Source organism: Pleurodeles waltl, chromosome 4_2 (genome assembly GCF_031143425.1).
Source record: "Pleurodeles waltl isolate 20211129_DDA chromosome 4_2, aPleWal1.hap1.20221129, whole genome shotgun sequence".
In the NCBI taxonomy this organism is placed as follows: domain Eukaryota; kingdom Metazoa; phylum Chordata; class Amphibia; order Caudata; family Salamandridae; genus Pleurodeles; species Pleurodeles waltl.
Window position 1 is genome coordinate 939,716,560 of NC_090443.1, and position 21,430 is coordinate 939,737,989.

At 44.9% G+C, this 21,430-nt stretch overlaps 1 protein-coding gene across 1 annotated transcript in view; it reads left to right on the top strand.

Annotated features, from left to right (window-relative positions):
* Positions 1-20,764, top strand: part of DMBX1 (diencephalon/mesencephalon homeobox 1) — a 49,029-nt gene extending 28,265 nt beyond the window's left edge. Inside the window, exons 2-5 of the mRNA XM_069232737.1 lie at positions 5,448-5,620; positions 7,782-7,960; positions 8,697-9,051; positions 19,478-20,764. Coding sequence (XP_069088838.1) covers positions 5,461-5,620; positions 7,782-7,960; positions 8,697-9,051; positions 19,478-19,878 — 1,095 coding nt within the window. The 5' untranslated portion in view covers positions 5,448-5,460 and the 3' untranslated portion in view covers positions 19,879-20,764. The remainder of the gene's footprint in view (positions 1-5,447; positions 5,621-7,781; positions 7,961-8,696; positions 9,052-19,477) is intronic.
* The last annotated feature ends 666 nt before the right edge of the window (positions 20,765-21,430 follow it).

Below are 21,430 nucleotides of genomic sequence, written 5' to 3' on the forward strand. Positions count from 1 at the left end.
TCTAAAAACTGACAGTGCCTCACTTCACCCTTACAGGTAGGTAGCAGACGTGTTGCAAACCCTCTTCTCTGGCTCCAGTTGGAAATCACTGTACTGATTAAACTTGATCTCCATCACAAAGAAGACCCTCTTCACTGAGAAACACACTTACAAAGCAGATAAACTCAATCATTCACCCTTGGGTCCGTCATCAAGAAAAAAACCACAGAAAGGAAAAGTTCTAGCATTACCCACTCGAACCTTAAAACGATGTGACCACCTTCCATCAAGACTGAGACAAGCAGTTAACTCTACAGACCTGAAAATCCATGAGAGGATGTTCACAGACTACTTTTCTGACTGTTAAACACCTTCCTACTAACTCTTCCTACAGTTGATATGCACTTCCTATCTTCAAACCTCATGTGTTCTATGTATGTAAAATTACCTCACTTACCTCTCTCTGTACCATCCAATCATTTGCTGAGCTTAAAGAATTCTTTATAATGAATAAAGTAAATGAAAAACAGACTGGCATCTGTGGTTCGTAAGGCTTCGTGGTGAATTTTGGATTCTGATATTTCTTTTAGAAACAATTGAAAATAGTTTTGATCTGTAGACATTTTGTGCCTATAGTGCCTAATCAAATGCTCACTGAGTCCCCCCCACCTTGCAGTCAGCTGTCATTTCGATACACTCTTGTCCTTGTCCTGTGCACCAAGAGGTACTCCATTTGCAGGTCAATCTATTTGCTAAACGACAGTTGTTATGTTGCGTGAGAATAAACTTGAGATAGTGAATTAAATGCAAGCTGACTTGCCTCTATGACATGTATGGAAATATAGTATGCAAAACATACATTAATCTATACATTTTACTGTGGCTTACCTAGCCTTGTTATAGGGTTCTCTGAAATTTGAATTCTTCATCACAAATTTGAGTAATGCATTCTGCCTGGATAATTGCTAGTGAAAGGTGTTCAAGCAATATAAACATAGATACATTGAATTACTTAGGGCCTCATTATGTATGTGGCAGACCGAGGACTGAGACACTCGTGGTGACGGTCGGACTGCTGCCTTCCAGAAGGTCCAACCGCCACAGTACGGCCCTGGCAGGCGGACCCACCTAAAGACCGACGTCGCGCCAGGAACATTGTTCCTGACTTGGTGACAGCGGTTGGGGTTGTATTCAGCCAGGGTGGTACTGAACTCAGCAAATCCTTACTGATTGCAATCCCACTTACCACCAGCATTTCCATATTGTTTGCACTGCCATGGAAAGGATGGCAGCAAGGGTGTGCTGGGGCCACAGGGGGACCCCTGCCATGTCCATGCCCATGAAAGCAGCAGTGCATCCCAGTAAGCATGGGAAATGAAGTGCCTAGAATGAGAGATATGAAAAGGACTTCCCGACACTAGACATGGGAGATACAGTGCCTAATATACGGCATCCAATATGTGTCAGCTCCAGATAGGAAATATGCAGTACCTAATATCAGTCGTACAATATGCAGTGCCCGCCACATGTTAGAGAAAATGCAGTGCCTATGATCTGTTCTAAGAGATGTATTTGCAGATTTGAGGAATGAAGGTGCTCCGCTGAGCCAGTGGGCATGCTTGGTTTATTTGTTTGGTTAATGGAATATAAAGATTATTTTAACCAATGTAAGCACAATGCGACAGCTTGTACAACACAGTGCTGACTTGATGAATGACTCTTATTTGAAAAAAATGCTACACAGGATTTTTTAAGTGTTTAATTTATTCTAGGTCGACCAAGCATAAAGGCACATACAGGATAGCTACGTGTTAACTTCCAGTTAACCCTATTTATTGCTGGTTAACTCGATTCTCTACAGAGGGTGCCTGACTTGAAACTGACAAATGTGTCTTGAAACTGACAAATGTGCCGAAATATATTTATTTTATTGCTTGAGAACAGCGCAGAGTAATATTTGTGAATAATAAATTGCTTGACCTCTGCTAACTGATGTGTTTTTTGATTTTTGAAGAGACAATTGCATTTTTGAATAATCTATTTTGACATTTTTTATTCAAATATGTTTTTTTCACAACAAATGGACTCTGTAGCAAATCAGAATGTTTCATCCAATGCATGTGCTCGAGTCAATTTGTGTAGGATATTACAATGATAATTAGAAATTCACCTCAGGATGACTCTTTAGGATAAAGTCTGAGAGATTTTGGTTTTCGGCTAATTTTATTGAATGTTACAATTATACAATACTATATTTTACTGTAATTTTAGATTTTCATTAACTAATTTATAATGAGATGTGCATTGTTTCATCGGAGAGATGTAGGACAGAACTGATTACTATCTGTTTCTTGAAGTACTCCAGCCAATCTCACCGTGGGAGGAACCCAGCTCACACAACAGTGCAGTTCCTTTCAACAATGGCTTGTTCCATGAACAGGCCACTTGCATTGAACAACCTTAAGAGTGGCATCCACTGATTTGGGGAACATTAGGAATTTGTGACAATATATTTAACCATGGGTAGTAAAATGATAGCACGAGTATAGAACAATGTCACAGGTTCAGGTAAGAGGCAGGAACCTTGAGATTAGGAGTAATAAGTCATACGGTATATCAAAGTGTGCTCAAAATTGTGTCATTTTCCCTCACTCATAATGCGCACAAATAAAAAAGAAATTGTATATAACTCAGATTACATGTGGCTGGTTGTCTGCTTGCAAACTGAGCAAGATATGCCCTTGCGTAGAAAAGTCATACAGGATATCTTCTGAACACATTGGGCAGTTATTGTATTTAATGTATGTCCTTGGGTACAAAAAGTTCACAGGATACTTGCTCAATATATTGGTCCCTCGTCTGGTTTTTTACTGGAACCAGTCCCACACATAGAACAAGTATGCAAAAGTCATAAGAACAAGAAAAACTGAAATGATGTGAAATAAACAAAACCCAATAATTGGGATTTATGCAAGATTACATTTGTATATAAAAAATCGTAGGTGTCTAATTATAACTGAATGTACATAGTCAATATCATTTTCCATTCCTTGTGTGTATGCATGAATTATGGTTTATAGTGTACTCCTAATTCTGGAGCAGTGTATTGAAGAGATATATCATGCATCATAACCAATGCCTATCTCAATTTCAAATGTTTTTTGCTATGTATTGGGATTTATAAAGTGTCCCTCTAACTAGAGAGCAATGTAGCGCTCTACATAGTAATTTCGAGAAGGAACAATTTGAGAGGGTGAGTGTAGCTGGAGGGTGAACAAGAGATATCCCCTAAGGTTTGGGCGTAGGTCAGAAGGAGCTTGGGGCGTGAGTATCAGCGGTGGGTTGGGTGCTCTCTCTGCCAGTGCAAACATGCTGTAAACTTTTTCTGTCCCAGCCAAAACTTCAAAAGCTATTTTCTGAATGTATTTTTTGTTTTTATTTGTAATTTAAATATTTGGACCACTGACCTTTATGAAGACGATTCAAATACAACTATATTTATACTCCAGCAAAGAGACACAAAAGATGAATAGAACATTATTTTGTAACATATCTAATCACTTTCCCTCCTGCAGCTAGATCTACAAATCTAAACACATGCCAAAACAATAAAGAGTTTCATACATGTCTTCACCTCCTTGAAGGACAGTATTCGTTCCATGGGAGTTTACAATGAGTGTCGTTTATGGAACACCTGAAAACCAAGAATATGACACAAAATGTTGAATAATTTCACAAGGGCACTGAAAGCCAACTCACAGACTGCCTAGGGAACGCTGGAGATGGCAGAAATGGAAAACGAAGTATTTTGTCTTCGAATTGCTAATCTGCTTTGCCCAAATAGTTTACCTGCATCTCAGCTGTATAGTCAATTCTGCTTCAGTTAAAAATTCGCTTTAGTTCTCAACTCGGCATTTTTCATATTAAAGTCAGGCTCCTGCTGACTAATTACTGTATTTTCCGACTTCAATGTGTTATGTTATTTACAAAACACTGCGAGGCCTTTGGATAGCCATGCGCAAAAGGCTTAACATAACAAAGGTGCTCTCAAGCTAATAAGATAAATATAGGATTGTCGTTTTATGAGTAATTGAATCTGTAAGGAAGGTTTATTAGTTAGGTAATGTTTGTTGTAAAATACAGCTATTCTGTTCCTTATTCTGCTTGAGCTAACTACATCGTCAACTATTCTGTATTTAGGTGTGAAAAATGTAATCTTATAATTGTGAGAACAAAGAAAAGAAGAGGTGGTAAAATAAAAAAATAAAAATCTGCAAGGAAAATATTACAACTTAAGGAACAATAAACAAGTATGAAAGGAAACATAACAAGGCAATAAAGAGAAGATCAAAGATTAAATTTAAAAGCGGTATATCTTTCGGTTTACAATCCTATTTGAGGCATTTTGGTGTGGTGGGGGATGCCCAGCGTTGTTCAAGAAGAGCCTCACCAGATTTTAGGATAAAAATGTACAAACAATGATTAGAAGTGAAAATCAATAGAAAATGGTTATCCTGAAATTTTGGACCTCCAGAACCAATGTGGGATTACTGCTGGTGCATTGAGCAAGTTAACAAACCAGAGAAGGAGTAGATGGTTAGTCCTTTCCAACATAAAGGAGATATCCCTTTTAACCGTCATGCCACATATGTGGTACTCCAACCCCCTTTCAAGTCCTATCTGTTGTACTCATTTCACTCAGTATAGTTATTGTGACTCCTCCCATATGAGAACCACATGCTATTTCCACCAATTCTGCTGGGGAATTCCTTAAGCTTAAATAATGCAAACCACACTAATCTAACCACCTTCTGCCAATGTGGTCACTAAGTAGGAATGTTTCACTTGGCCTTCTCTGTTTAATGGCTTTCACTCAGTCACTTACATATTCAGCTCTTGTGCTTCCTCACAGTTAGAGTTGTACAACATTAGTATTTTCAACCTCTGCACTTCTGTTGTAATATAACATGGCACATAGTGATGATATATGAAAATAAATCCAGATTAAACGGTTGTTTATGATGCATTTTATGGAAGTTTTGAGGTTTGATTCAAAGCAGATGGGCTTATCTCACTGAGGTACTACCACACAATTAATATCTGACAAAGAGTGTATTTATTCATTAAAACACAAGAGATGTCCGACCTAGGGGACAATAAGTACTAATACACAAGCAGTGTCTGCTGCAGAGGGCCTCATGCATTAGGAAACAAAAGATGTCTGGCCCAGAGTATGTGCACTAATACCCTAGGGATGGCTGCTACAAACCATAAAATACATAAGCCAAATGTTTCAGAAACTGTAACATGATTTTCATTGCAACTGGGTGTTTTCACGGAACTCAACTCCTGTAGAATTCTGTGTACTACTGTCTTTGAATTCATTTTGACCCCGGCCATTAGTGTTATGATGTTTGAGTGGTTCAAAATGCTCAATACGTTTGTTCTTCTCTTTTTGTTGTCTCTAGGTGGTGGTTCATCATGCAGCACTATGGAGTGAATGGGTACTCTCTTCATGCCATGAATTCTTTGAGTGCAATGTACAATCTCCACCAGCAGGCGGCGCAGCAAGCTCAGCAGCAGCATGCACCTGAATACAGACCCTCTGTGCATGCCCTGACCCTGGCAGAGAGACTGGCTGGTAAGAACAACTATTTGACATAATACTACCTTTCAGTCTATCAGAAGGTAGACAGGGAACCTACAATAAACACATAACTTACTCTAGGAAAATAATCGAGAATGATTCATTATTTAATGTTTTTATTTTTCCGGTCACTCACGAAAACCTTCCATGTTCCCACGACCCATGGGCGCTTCACATAGAGATACCTCTTCTCTCTTTTTACCCAATAATAGTATGACCAGTGCTTAATTTGTAAAACAAAAACTGTCAGGACGCAAGGTATTTCTAAGGGGGCGGCTGCCTCGCCAGTGCTGCCAAATGCCATCAGACTTTTCCAAATGTGACAATTTAGATTATTCCAAGTCACCCAAAGCTGTAAGAATGACCTGGACACACTAGTATTATTAGTTTTATGTATATTGAATTGTTAGCATTCGGCTGACGTGCTGTGCTTAGAAATAGGCGAACAGCGTCCCCATGTGGTGGACTACTATAAATCAGAGCTGAAGTTATGAATTAATGAATTAAGTGCTAATGCCGTGCACTGGAAAACACCGTCACAAATTAAACTCTGGTATGACGTGTAAAATATCCTGCACTAACACTTGCTGTTGAACACTCTGTTGCTCCACTGATTTCTGCTTCAAAAATCAACATGTACCACTGGGCATTTTGTATGATTCTAAGAAAGGAATTGGCTATTTTTCTGGGATGGTATTTTCATATAGGAACTGACTTTTTACTCTTCAAGTTCAGTGATGGGATGACCTAGATAAGAACAACGATTTTGCGGTTATTCAGGCAGCATAATCCGTCCAAATCGCTCATAATTGCAATCTAAAACAAAAGCAAAGTATAGTAAAGATGATACCATTTAATTGGACAGTGACAGTCTCTTTGAACTAGCACATCACGTGATTGACAACACAGGGTAACTTTAATGCTGGGTTGAATTATTGTATTAAGTATTGAAAATGGCATCTATATCTGCTATGGTATGTTCAGTTGTTGAATGTTTTGATAAAGCAATTACACAACGTTGATCTAACTTGCAGAACAATATTCACTTGGTTTTTGGAGCCGAATATAAGTTGCACTATACTTGCAAGGTGGTAACTATTCACCCTTAAGCACCAGTATCATGAGCTAACAACCTACCAGTACTTTGCAATTATAGATGAATCCCAAGGAATGGAGATAACTTTTCAGACGTTTTACCAGGCAGAATTCCACACAGTATTCACATTTCTGTTAGTATTTATGCTCACTTTTACCACCTGCTCCGAGCAGGTAGTAAATATGTCTGGGGCTGGTGCATGAGAGGCTGGGCACAATGGGCTAGGCAGGATGTTAGACAGAAGGGGAGGACATTTCTTTGCGAGAGGTATATCCTGCTTCCCATTGTGCCTTGAAGGGGGTTGGACTGAGGCAACTAAAGATGGGCTGCATTTTTACCACCTAGATTTTCTAGGTAGTAAAATCAGGTTTGTTGTCCCTGCATCAGTTAAATCCAGGTTTAGGAACAACAGGCCCCTCATGATTTTACAGAGAGCAAACCTACACAATAATTGTGCTCCACTCAACTTGTAATCAGGCATTAGGGGGCAACTGCTCTCCCATTCTGCATCTCCTATTGTTGTTATTAGGGCATCTTCTGTGACTTATTTAATTCAAATGCACCCACTTAAAAAAGATAATAATACTTTTATGAAGCAACATGATTGACACCATACTTCCTATTGAAGAATTTGTGGTATGCACCTTTTCTTCCTAATTGTTTATTTTTTGAGCATACGTTCACACTGTCCTTTAGTTGGTTGTAACATTAGTGGTAACTACTGTCAAAGTTTCAGTTCAGGGAAAGGTGGAAACTGGCAGTAACCAGTAATCTGATTAACAGATATTGTATTGCTCTGCTGCATTACCAAATAAAATTAAGTAAGGGAAATACATTTAGGAATTTGGTGCACTGCATTTGAAAACCATCATGTGATCACAACATTTTAAGCGTGTAGGGACATGTTGACTGTGTAGGTCATGTAAGAAACTGATGACTTTATAGTAATGTGTTATTTTTAGACATTTGTATACATGACCTTTTGTGTTTCGCTGTGTCACCATTTCCAATAATTAAATTGGCCACTTGACTTGTTTTCCAACGGCTGTACATTTCAAGACATCATCCTGGAAGCCCGTTATGGATCTCAGCATCGCAAGCAGAGGCGCAGCCGGACAGCCTTCACTGCCCAGCAACTGGAGGCCCTGGAGAAGACGTTCCAGAAGACGCACTACCCAGACGTGGTGATGCGGGAGCGGCTGGCCATGTGCACCAACCTCCCCGAAGCACGAGTGCAGGTACCCCATCCTCCAGGTTTATTCGCAAGTGTAGACTTTGCATATGTTAGGTTCTTTAAATCGGACTACTTGTGGTCACTTAAAAGCTGACCAGATATATACATAGGGTGATGTGTAATGGGACACATGAAATATCTTAAAATAATCTATATGAAATGGTTCTGTGTCCTATATGAAGGTCATAGGCTTGAATCTAGCAGTACATACAGCCAATCTCCTTTCAGTGGCTGATAACAGAAGCCCTCCAGGCCTGAGTCACTATAGCATCTCCTTTGCTTACACAAACCAATATCCTGTCTGAAGTCCGAAAGCTTTGGGGCCTATTCGCACACTGCATTTTGTAGTACATTTAGCAGTACTACAGCAGTACTACCAAACTACTACAAAATTCTATCTGCAAACTTATGAATGTAAATCTTCACCCCTGTCTCTCCTCTCTTCCTGTGGCGGGATACTCACACATGTAAGTTTACTAATTAGTGGTAATTATGGGAGTGACTGGCGGGGGGAGCTGGAAAAATTTATTACTTAATGGATGAAGTTTAGGGAGAAGTGGGGAGGGGTTTAGGAAAGGTTGGGAAGGGGTTTAGTGAAGGACATACAACCACTACAAAAATCCCTATATTAAAGTGTAGGGAAAACATTTGCTGTTCTAGTTCTCTGCATCTTACAGCTGAAATCTTTGTGAATGGGGCCTCTATTTAACATATATTCTTCCATTTTTTCTGTTACATAGGTCTGGTTTAAGAACAGACGAGCTAAGTTCAGGAAAAAGCAACGCAGCCTGCAGAAAGAACAGCTGCAGAAGCAGAAAGACTCTGAGGTCAGTCACAGTGAAGGAAAGAATGATGAGCCTGCACCGGAAGCACTAACCTCTCCGTCGGAGCAGGAAACGCCACACATTGCGAAGAGCGAGGCGCGCACCGAACTAAACCTGACTCTCTCAGACCAGTCTGGCGCCGAATCAGCAGCAGAAGACAATACAGACCGAGAGGAAGACTTCAAAACCCCACCCATTGAGCTAAAGCCAGACAAAAGCACCAGTGCTGAGGGCAAGTCTTTCCACAGCAAGCGAACAAGTCCAAAATTAGGTGAGTGGACCAGAGGAAGTTGTTTTAGTCCTATGATTTTACAGAATATATCGACCAAAAGTTATAAAGACCTGCTAACTTCTAAATATTGTTCACTGTGTCAGAGGAAGGAGCAGGGCCATAGGAAGTCAAGACTGTGCAGAGCACTGCTGGTGGGGAGGCACTTCAAAACCCTACTACAAAAAAATACACACTCAAAGTTTCTCACACTGTCAGGGATATATTGATATGTTTTCGCATGTACGGGACATCGGCTGTGCAGAAGCCCCAAACAAGATTTGGAAAACAACTCTTTAGGGGTTTCCAGCTCACCTTTTGATCCATGCTGTGATCAGCTCCTTATCAAGTAATATGTGAAGGGAGCCAATATTGTGTGACACACTGTGCAACCATGGCCCAAATTTAGGAGGGCCTAGCACCTCCTTGCACCACATTAGCATATTTTTTATTCGCAGCACCATATTTGCATGCATTGCGCCACTTTGTAACTCTGTGCACCACATTATGCCTGCGCCAGGCATAATGTATGCAAGGGGGGTGTTCCCCTGTTAGGGGGACCGCAAAAATGTCACAGTGAAATCTATGCGATTAGACTGTGCCATTTTTAGCGGCTATTTTTAATGCCTGCACAGAGCAGGCATTAAAAGGGGGCACACCATTGTTTTCAATGGGCCCCTATGTACTCTGCAGGATTAGTGCCAAAATTCTGGCACTAATGTTGACGCTATTGCCCCTACCCTGTTCCATGGTGCACCATATATTAAAGACGGACCATACATGGTTGCTGTAGTGGGGTGCTAAGGGGTGCAAGAAAAGTGGTGAAGCATTGGATGCAGTGCTACTTTTCTTAAATTCGGGCCCATGGCTGAGAATACAACACTTAGGACTCGGAAGGCGCCAGCAGGCCCTTTCCCCAACACAGGTCATACACCACCGACAAGACAATTAATTCGTTAGAAGAAGTATTTATTTAAATACTTTTGTTTAAGATCATAATATCATTAAATCAACTTTACAATCATGCAAACATTTTATGCAAATTAGTCTATTAATCGTTTTCACTGCACATCCTAAATCTACACAGATACGTATATATTTTTCATTTTTGTAACCATACAATTTTTTGACAGGATCCCTTCCTGTCCTGAACCTCCTTTGGACCACACAGGGACTGGTTGTCACCTGTATCCCTAGGGGGGGCGGTACCCCTGCTTCCTCTGTTCCTTGCCCCCATGATCAGGGTTCCGCCCCCTCTCCAAACACCAATCAGCCAAGGGGTGTACCGGGGCGGCCCAGGGCATGAGCCCCGTGACCACCCCAGCAATCTGGGCTCCCTACCCCCAATCTGGTGTGTCCATCCGCAGGTTGAGCCCAGGACTTCAGGATCCTATCTCTGTTGTTATACCGGGGCCCCACCCTTGGGGTCCCCTCTGTTGCTTCAGGTTACTTTAGTCTCTCTTCTTCCGCCTAATCTAAGGAGAGGGTGGGTGGGTCAAGATGGTGCCAGAAGGTCCAGGGCCGCCGCGCCAACAGGAAAGAAGGCCGAGCCTTCCGTGGGGGTGCTTTTAAGCCCCCCCACTGGCTTGCGGCAGCCCAGACCGGTTCTGCCCATACGTTGCCCCAACGTTCACAAAATTAGGAGTTTCCGCTCCCACGTCTCGCGAGGCGAGGGAGCGGAAGCCTCGACCAGCCTGCGCACAACTAGTGCGAGGGTTAGGCCCGGCGTCCCCGACCCCTAAGGGGTCGCGCTCCCCCCATGTTGGGGGGGCGCTCTTCCATAGGACTCGGAAGGCGCCAGCAGGCCCTTTCCCCAACACAGGTCATACACCACCGACAAGACAATTAATTCGTTGGAAGAAGTATTTATTTAAATACTTTTGTTTAAGATCATAATATCATTAAATCAACTTTACAATCATGCAAACATTTTATGCAAATTAGTCTATTAATCGTTTTCACTGCACATCCTAAATCTACACAGATACGTATATATTTTTCATTTTTGTAACCATACAATTTTTTGACAGGATCCCTTCCTGTCCTGAACCTCCTTTGGACCACACAGGGACTGGTTGTCACCTGTATCCCTAGGGGGGGGCGGTACCCCTGCTTCCTCTGTTCCTTGCCCCCATGATCAGGGTTCCGCCCCCTCTCCAAACACCAATCAGCCAAGGGGTGTACCGGGGCGGCCCAGGGCATGAACCCCGTGACCACCCCAGTAATCTGGGCTCCCTACCCCCAATCTGGTGTGTCCATCCGCAGGTTGAGCCCAGGACTTCAGGATCCTATCTCTGTTGTTATACCGGGGCCCCACCCTTGGGGTCCCCTCTGTTGCTTCAGGTTACTTTAGTCTCTCTTCTTCCGCCACGAGGGCGACCAGGGCCCCAAAGGTCCTTTGCCCTCCCCACCAGAGAAGAGGCACCTAGCAAAGAACCGCATGTCGGCTATGAATTGGTCAGTACCAAGATCAGACAAATGAACCAGGTCCCTGTGAAACATGTCCGGTCCCTTTAATTGCCTATGAGGAATGTTCCACAACCGGCCTGGACCAGGGCAGAGTTTCGACATCTCTGAATTGAGTCTCCTAACGGACACATTGATTGTCCTTGGCTTAATTCCTGGACCCCATTTTTTCCGTGGCACCATGTGGGACCAAGCAATGGATGCTTGTGGGAATTGTTTAGCAAGCTGAGTGATTTCCAGAAATATGGCCTCCCTGAGTGCCTTTCGACCTAAGCGCACCAGATCGTTGCCCCCGAGGTGAATGATGATGAGGTCCGGGGAATGGAGCCCTGCACCTCCACGAGCCAGGTCCACCAACTGTTGCAGCTGTCTAATTCCTGAGCCGCCAACCCCGCACCACCTGAACGCCACCTCTAAGCTCGCCGCCGGATCCGGTTTACGGAGCTACTGCAACCGGTATGCCGCCCGACGAACGAATGAATGCCCCAACACCCACACCACACGAGGAGCCATCTACTGAAATAAAGGAAAATTGCGTGAGAAAAACGAGTAACCGTGCAGACAAGACAAATAATCACTTCTTATACTAATTCTGGCCTAATGTAGCGTTTATAGCAATTGGAAGACCATCTTCCAATGGCCTTCACCTCTGAGATTGCCAAGCCATCTACCGCTGCCAAGGTGGCCGCGCCAATCCTGAATGAATGGGGGGAGTACCCTCCCGGATCGACGCCTGCTGTCAGTAATGTAATCTTCAACACCTCTGCAAATTGGTAACGTGACAAGCAGGCCCCATTAGCATGTATGAATAGGGCAGTGGAGTTCTCAATGGGGCGTACCTTCAAGTAAGCAGCTAGATTGGCCACAGGGCATATTGTTGACCCATGCGCTGCCCGTAGTACAATCCGCGCTCCTTTACCTAACTGATCAGTTTTTGATTTACGCAGATGTATAGTGGTAGAGTTACTATCGACTGTTACATCGCGCAACTGAAGGCCCCCTGCGTGGTCATTCGTGGAGGCCCCTATCAATTCCCCAATGCGAAAGGCCCCGTAAAAAGCCACAGTGAATGCCGCTGTGAATAAGTTAGCCTCAAACTGTGAGAAAGTAACCAGGGTGACTGAGCTCACCAATTTTTGCAATAATTGCGGGGTTATGGGTCGCCTGGCGTCTGTTCTGGGACCGTCTGCTCTAGACCACCCCACTAGCGCCTGCTTAATAACAAAGGCATAGAGCCTAGAATCTTGCCCTCTTATTTTGGCAAAAAAGCGAATGGCTGACAAGTTGGCTTTCGCGCAAGATACTGGTTTACCCTGGGTCTTTAAATGCTGCAAGAAGGCACAGATTGCTTCTGATGAAAACCAATCTGGAATGTTCACCGATGTCAAGAACCGTCTATAATGCAAAAAGGCCCTTTCATAAGCCCCCCTAGTGCGTTTTGCCAATGAAGACACCACTAAGGAATTTAATGCGGGACACCAATCTTCCACAGTGATGTTGGGAACTCCGTCATCCTCATCGCAGCCTGTGGGTGGAACCTTCGAAAATCCTGCATTAATGATCGAGACAAGGCATCAGCTGCATTGTTATTCACCCCTGGAACATGCTTTGCTCGGAATGTGACGTTGAGCTTCAAACACCGCAGCACCAAATGTTTCAGCAATCTGAGTACCCATCTGCAACTAGCTTTCTGTCTATTAATACTCTCTACGACAGCCATGTTGTCTGACCAGAATACCACGGATTTGTCTCTTAATATGTCGCCCCAAACTGATACAGCGACGATGATGGGAAATAATTCCAAAAATGCAATATTTTTGGAGAGTCCTAGGCCCACCCAATCACTTGGCCAATCTGCCCTGCACCAGGCGGACCCCAGGATGGCCCCGAACCCCACGCTGCCTGCAGCGTCTGTGAATAGACCGAAGGCGGGGCTATCTACTGTCTGGTGCGGCCAAATTACTGCCCCATTGAAGTCCTGCAGGAAAGCATCCCATACTCTAAGATCCTCCTTCACTTCAGCTGACAGTCTGGTGTGGTGGTGCTTCTCTGTTAAACCAGCCATGGACCTAGCTATGGATCTGGAGAAGGGGCGGGCCATGGGGATGATTCTCAGGGCAAAGTTCAACTGTCCTTCCAGGACCTGCAGTTGGTGAAGTGTGACCTTAGTATGGGACAGGACGGTCCGGATGGACCCCTTAAAAGCCTGGAGCTTGTCTAAAGGAAGGCGGCACTCGCCCGCCTCGGAGTCAATTTCTATGCCCAGAAAAGTGATACAAGTGGAGGGGCCCTCAGTTTTTTCTTGAGCGATTGGGACCCCAAATTCCTTGAACATGGTAGTTAGTGACTGTAAAGCCCAAAGGCATTTTTTAGACCTAGGTGGACCTAGGACCAGAAAGTCATCCAGGTAATGGATCACGTTATCATGATTGGTACGCCTGGTGAATATCCATTGTAAGGCTGAACTAAACTGCTCAAATTAACTGCAGGACACACTACACCCCATGGGCATACACTTGTCATAAAAATAGTCCCCATTAAACTGAAATCCCAGGAGATGGTAATCTTCGGGGTGTACTGGCAAGAGCCGGAAGGCTGACTCAATATCTGTTTTTGCTAGCAGTGAACCGCGCCCCAGAACCCTCAGCTTCTCCAGCGCCTGATCCACCGTAGCATAGCGAACTGAGCAGAGGACCGGGTCAATAGCGTCATTTACTGAAGCCCCCCTAGGGGCTGACAGGTTATGAATCAACCTGAACTGACCAGGGTCTTTCTTGGGTACTACCCCTAAGGGGGAACAGACAAAGTCATTAGCTGGGGGGGACTGGAAAGGACCAGCCAATCTGCCTAATGTGCGCTCTTTAGCAATTTTTCTTGCGACCACTTTAGGGTTCCTTACAGCAGACAGCAGATTCCTGCAGTGTTTTAGGGGGGGACCCTGGAGGCTGGAATTCTAAAGCCCTGGGAGAAACCTTCAATCAATAATCTAGCAGAAGCTTTGGCTGGGTAAATCTTCAACCAGGGTATAAGTGCTTCTAGGTCAATGGGCGAGGGCAAGGCTGAATTATACATTGGGCTTACTCCCATCTTTAACTTTATCCCTTGATCTCTTAAGGCATTTAAACTCGGGGTGGGAAGGATGCCCACAAAATGAACAGGAATGTCTGAACTTGCACGTCCCGGCGGGGCGTGAACATGTCTTTCTGTTGAAAGCCCAACATGAACCTTTTTTGTCATTCGCGTACTGTGCTCGAAAGGGCTGCTTGGTGGGTAACTTGTTATTAACGCACTCTAACCAAACATTCACTTCTGTCTGGTCCCACCCTATCGCTGGGTCCTCCACCTTTGCCCACCTGAAGTCCCTGTCATATTCTAGCCAATTGTTTCCTCCATACGTATGGTGAGCCTTTAATATCTTGTTTGCATAGAATATCATAGCGGTCCCAGATTCTGGCTTTTTCTCCAGCATAACTGACATAAACACATTGTAACCGAACAACCAATTTGTAATGTTCTCCTCAATCTTCTGTTTTTTCTCGCCAAATGCTGAGGATTTTGTATCCTTTTCTTTTGTTTCTACTTCTCTTCTCTTAGCCCTAACCAGGCTAAAAATATCTACAAATTCCCCTTTCCATATTTTCTCTTTTATCTCTGGAGCCACGTGCGCAGCTAACTTCCCTGGCCTGGACAGCAGAGTGTCCACCCCTGACCCTTCAGCAGAAGCAAGTGGTTTTGTGGCACTAACGCCTTGTTCGCTGCTCTTACCATGCTCTTTTTCCACCTGCGGAGTCTGAGTGAGCGAGCCCGATGCCAGGCTGACACAGGGACTGGCTGACGACACCTGCAAAGAAGGAACAACACGCGCCGTCGCCAAAGCATCAACCTGGCGCTTCAGATCTTGCACTGAATTATGAAATGACTCGCTAGCCCATGGAGTTGTGGGGGGGGGCGGAGGGGCAGGAGGTGCACTCAGCTTAGACAACATCTGAGATACTTCCAATAGGGCCTGGGTTGTTGGGTCTTGAGTCACTCCTGGGGGATTTTGCTCACTCCGCCCCATCACTGACGCTGTTCCCCCCACCGGTGTCACCCCCTGGGTACTGTGGGAAGCGTGGACGGGCAACCCCGCAGATGGGGCTGCTAATACTGCTAAGGATCGCCGGATGTCAGCCAGCATGGCATCCACCCCTAATGCCGGGTCCGGAACCTCTATCACCTCGATTGGTTGCGGCACTGGATTAACCCCTGTGACTGATGTAGATATGGGGGCTCCCAGGGGGACTGAATCCACTGTAGGAGGTGGGGGGAGGGGGGTTGCCTGTATTACACTTGCTTGTTGGACTGCTGGGAGCTGCTTTTTACCCCTACGTTTTACTGGAGGGAAAGCTGCGCGCGGGGCCACATGTGCACGTCGGGGGCGAGAAGGCCCCCCCTCGCCATCATCACCCTCTGAAGGGACGTCCCCCCCATCTGAATCACCGTCACCCAATTTTGCCAAAACTAATTTTAAAAGCTGGGCCAAGTCAGGGTCAGTGCCCTTCCTTTTCCCCAACCTCACCCTAGTTGATGCCATAATGTAACAGTGAGATGGGAAACCCAGTGAGCAAGGATGTAGCAGCTGCAATGCACTTACCAAAAACAGATACCCTGCAAGTGAAATCTTATTAAACAGTCCCCCAATTAAATTGCAAGTTATTCAGGTTAGTGATTATTACCCTCCTGTAGAACCTGAAAATAAATTGTGTTAATCAACACCAGCAAAATTGAACCAACGTGTTGCATACACTTTCCAAACAATCACACCAGCAATAGTTAATAACATTCAATTTGCACAGCATATATAACTAATAATAAATTCACGTAAAGGGATCACCACTAACACGCTTTGCTACCTAAAAGATATTCACCCACGCCTAATAGCTGCACCCCTAGGCTCAAAACCCCCCCCACTCGTTTTTCGCACCGCGAAGTTGCGTTTTTCCAGGACCCCCGATGGGAATTCCTGCTTTTTCTAAGCTACCAGTTTCTAGGGGGAACCCCTAACAGGTGAGCGCGCGCACAGCCAACACCACTCCTAAACACGAAGCCCCGTCACCGTGCGCTCACTCACCTCTTTTTTGCGAAAAAATGTGCCCCGGGACCTGCCGCCTGCTCCTTCTGTACTCCCCTCTGAAGCGGTTCCTCTGCGCGCCTGCTGAACTCCTTGTTAACAGGAATTCCGACGCGTCCTCGAATACGGCCGCCGCGCTCCCAGTCCTCGAATACAGCCGCCGCTCAAGATGGTGCCAGAAGGTCCAGGGCCGCTGCGCCAACAGGAAAGAAGGCCGAGCCTTCCGTGGGGGTGCTTTTAAGCCCCCCCACTGGCTTGCGGCGGCCCAGACCGGTTCTGCCCATACGTTGCCCCAACGTTCACAAAATTAGGAGTTTCCGCTCCCACGTCTCGCGAGGCGAGGGAGCGGAAGCCTCGGCCAGCCTGCGCACAACTAGTGCGAGGGTTAGGCCCCGGCGTCCCCGACCCCTAAGGGGTCGCGCTCCCCCCATGTTGGGGGGGCGCTCTTCCAGTAGTGGAAATTCACAGTTTTAAGATAGTTTTGCAGCAAAGAAAATAGCTAGACAATTTTTAAAATGCTGTCTTTCTGCATTTTGCTTTTTTTCAGATATTTGCTTAAGAACGTGTATAACATGATTGGTAATTTTGGTAGCTGCAAATTAAAACAATTCAGGAATGTATAATTCAGAAGTGTTAAACAGGCCTGCTGACCTTATTAAGTGACCCAGCTGATGTTCAATGGTTAGTGTAAGTGCATTTACAAAATAACATTTCAGACTTTCAGGGCTCAAAGCCTCAAAGGTGAATTCTCTGAGAACCATTTCCACATTTCAGTGGGTGTGTTACCCATGCAAATGAGGTTTTAATTGCCAAGTCAATATGGCAGTGTAAACTGCCCACACTTGCTCTGTAATCGTAGGCCTGAGACATGTTTACGGGCTACATGAGTGGGTGGCACAAGCAGTGCTGCAGTCCCACTAGTAGCATTTAATTTACAGGCCCTGGGTACATGTAGTGCACTGTATTAGAGACTTATAGGTAAATAAAATGTGCCAATTGTGGATACATCAACCAAACCATGTTTAGGGGAGTAGCACACACACTTTAGCACTGGTTGGCAGTAGTGAAGTGTGCAGAGTCCTAAGGCCAACAAAAAGAATCAGCACAAATATGAGGCAAGCAGGTAAAACGTTTGGGGGAAGACCACCCTAAGGCTGACGGGTCTAAGAGTGATCAGGAATAATGCACTAACAGTGCAAGTGAGCCAGTGGATGAAGTGGGCTAAGTCATGGTCTCTTGCTGTATTGGTGACTGGACAGTAGCAACATTTGACTGACAGACCAATGGACGAAGAGGGCTTAGCCAAAACCCTTCTGTGTATGTATACATGTATGTATTTTTATTAAGAATTTTTAATTCCATGAGGTTCATTGGACAGATAAAGATGTCTCTAGCCACACTTGAAAACAACTAGCAAAGTTGCGAGGTGGTAGACAAGACACCCCTGCCTGTGGTATGCCCTGGCCAGGTGATATGGTTAGGGCTGCAATATACGACTGCCCTTGTATGCAGAATGTTTCTGTGATGGGTGAAGGGTTAGAAACCTATAAGGGTTGATACAGTGAAGAGGCCTATGTCTTAGGGATTGCCACACCACCCTATAACAGATGGCAGTCTCCTGTGGGTGTCATTTCAGAGGAAACACTTGTACACTTGGAAACATATGCTCTTAACACTGATGTGCTCTGGGCTACTGCCAGGTGCAGTAGAAAGCCACTCCCATAGTTAAGGGTAGCCCAGGACACACTTTAAATAGTATAGGCCAGGATGTTATTTAGACTTTCAAATTGGTGAATGATCAATCATTTTACAAATACTTGTGCTTCTATGGTGTCTTAGTATGTGCTTTTTAAAACAAATTGTCCTTGGGGAAAGAGGGCGTGTTGATGCTCCTGCACATTACATATTTTATGTAAGGTGTAGTAGCATACACCGTGCCATATTTTCCCGCTGTCCAAGAAGGACTGTGGCTCATTGTGGTGTGTTACCTGCATATGATACTGTCATAGACTGTGGTGTGGATTCACCATGCATTTTCATGAGCACACAGTCCTCTCTTTTCAGGGGGGAGGAGGCATTCGATCCACCACAAAGACTTGGGATGAGTATAGCAGCACACTGGTTCTACACACACAAACATACCCAGACACACACGCACCGTTTTTTAATGTGTTTGGGCCTAGCATAGCCCTTTATCTACTTTCGGTTTGCACCATACATATGATCAAAGACATAAGGCCCTCTTGAAAAGGACCGCCTCATTGAAGCTTGCCCATATAGTTTTTTCAAAGCAAGCGACATGCTGTCATTATTGCGTCTTCCGTAATGGGACATGCGGCTAGGGAATGTGAACTCAACATGTTCACCTGGAGTTGAGCATGGCAGTCAGGGACCATCCCCTTGTGAACCTGCCACCGTATTATGACTCCAGCATGCTTGGTATTACAGAAGTGGGGTTGGTGCCCCTTGGTGGAAGATTCTCTTAGTCTCAGACCTGATGATAGGTTGGAATGCTTGTCCTCTGACTACTGCCGTGTATACAAAATTACAGCAAGTGGAATGCAGTTTCGTAAACTCAGCTGAGAGGCCAGGTGTTAAATAATCATGGAATTGTTTCTTTCTATCAATACACAAATGGGTGGCATCAGTTTTCTGTAACCTCACTGTCATCTAAGTACTGTGTAATTTTATGTGAAGAGGGGTGCCATGGGAGTTTGGCAGCATAGTATCAAAAAATTCAAATTCAACACAGCACCTAAATCTTACCTTCTGGCTTCGTTGACATGTTTATTTGCAATATTTTGCCTATTGGTGTTACTGTAACAGTGATTTTGTGTTCTTTGTATATTGCAGACTCTCCAGTGAGCGCTTCAGTGACTCCTTCTTCTAGCAGTGGAATGGCCCCTACTCACTCCTATGCCTCCTCCCCACTGAGTCTTTTCCGCCTCCAGGAGCAGTTCCGGCAGCACATGGCGGCCACCAATAACTTGGTACATTACTCCTCTTTTGATATGGGGAGCCCTCCTGCGGTACCCTACCTGGGAATGAATGTCAACATGGCACCCCTCAGCTCCCTCCACTGTCAGTCGTATTACCAGTCCCTCTCTCACGCCCAGCAGGTCTGGTCTACCCCTATACTGCAGGCCTCTAGCAGCCTCCCAAGCCTGAACAGTAAAACCACAAGCATCGAGAACCTGAGGCTGCGAGCAAAGCAACATGCGGCTTCCCTTGGACTCGACACTTTACCCAACTGACTGCAAAACAGGTCATGGAACTGGTCTTTGGACTGGACATCGGATGGAGCACCCTGGCCCTCAAGGCGTTCTCCTTCAAAATTATGCAGCCTTCTTAGTACTGTCTCTCGATGGAGGCCATCTTTAGATGATGGAATATCTGAGCAAGTTCTGAGAAGCCTTATGCACAAGTCAGGCACTGACTCCCTTACAAGTATTGTAGAGAAGGCAAGAAGAATGTATTCAAGTTGTGTTTGTACCCATAATGAAAAAAAGTAGAGGCATTTTGGGTAAACATATACTCAAGAACTGGTATGAGAAGACCGTTGTGTGCAATGGTGATTGATGTACAAGTTTAATTGAAAAATGTATCCGCAGCTTTGTACATAGACTAAAACTCGTGCCATGTCCCCAGTTGTGTGTAAATGTCAGTGCTGCCTTATGCACATTGTGGTGACCTACTCTATATGATTTCACTTCTGGCTCGATCTTAAAATGACATTTCCTGAATGGTTTCCCAGATGTGTAGATGGAGATATTCAGCAAAATGAAAATATGTATGGATTTGTTTTTACCACAGAATTTTTTAGTTCAAATCTCAATTATGCCATCTCTGTGAAAAGTTAAAAGCTGGAGACCAAGAAATGAATTAGCATCATTTTCCTGTTGTTGTAGCACTTCTGTGGCCTAGTGACTACCTCTGTTAAGCACTTCCTTTCATTTCCCATTTTAGAAAATTTCTAGTAAAAAAGGTCTAAAAGGGTCAGTGACAAAACTACTCGAAAGCACTGGATCTTGTAAACCATACAGATTGAAGAAACCGTTACGCTCGCAATTTACATACATACTCTTCTATTTATAAATTATGTATATTACATTTGCAATGTACAGTATGTTTAATGTAACAATAAAAAAGGCTTGTATGGCTCAAACTGAATTCACAGCAGTTGTATTCTCATTTCCTTGACTAGTTTAATGAAAATGATCTGCGTCTATCACATCTGCCAACAGAAACTTGTGAAATCAAAACATATCTTGACATTCCATTGGTAACGGCAGAAGATCTGGCTTAGGATGCCACTTCAGCTACTTGTGAGTTGGGAAAGGCGCCCCCCCAACATGGGGGGAGCGCAGCCCCTTAGGGGTCGGGGACGCCGGGCCTGGCCCTCACACTAGTTGTGCGCGGGCTGGCCATGGGCTTCCGCTCGCGCGTCTCGCGAGACGCGTGAGCGGAAGTCCGAAGTATTGGGAACGTCGGTGGTCGGCAGCAGTGCCGGACCGGTTTGGGCCGCCGCGCACCGGTGGGGGGGCATAAAAGCGCCCCCCCCCAGAAGGTTCTGCCTTCTTCTTTCTTGCGTGGTGGCCCGAGCGGATGGGCCTGTTATAGAATTTTTGGAGCGCAGGGGAGCGACCTTGTAGAGACGAGCGGCGGTGCCTGAGGATCGGACGCACAATTCTAAGCGCAGGGGAGCGACCTTGTAGAGACGAGCGGCGGTGCCTTAGGATCGGACGCACAATTCTAAGCACAGGGGAGCGACCTTGTAGAGACGAGCGGCGGTACCTGAGGATCTGA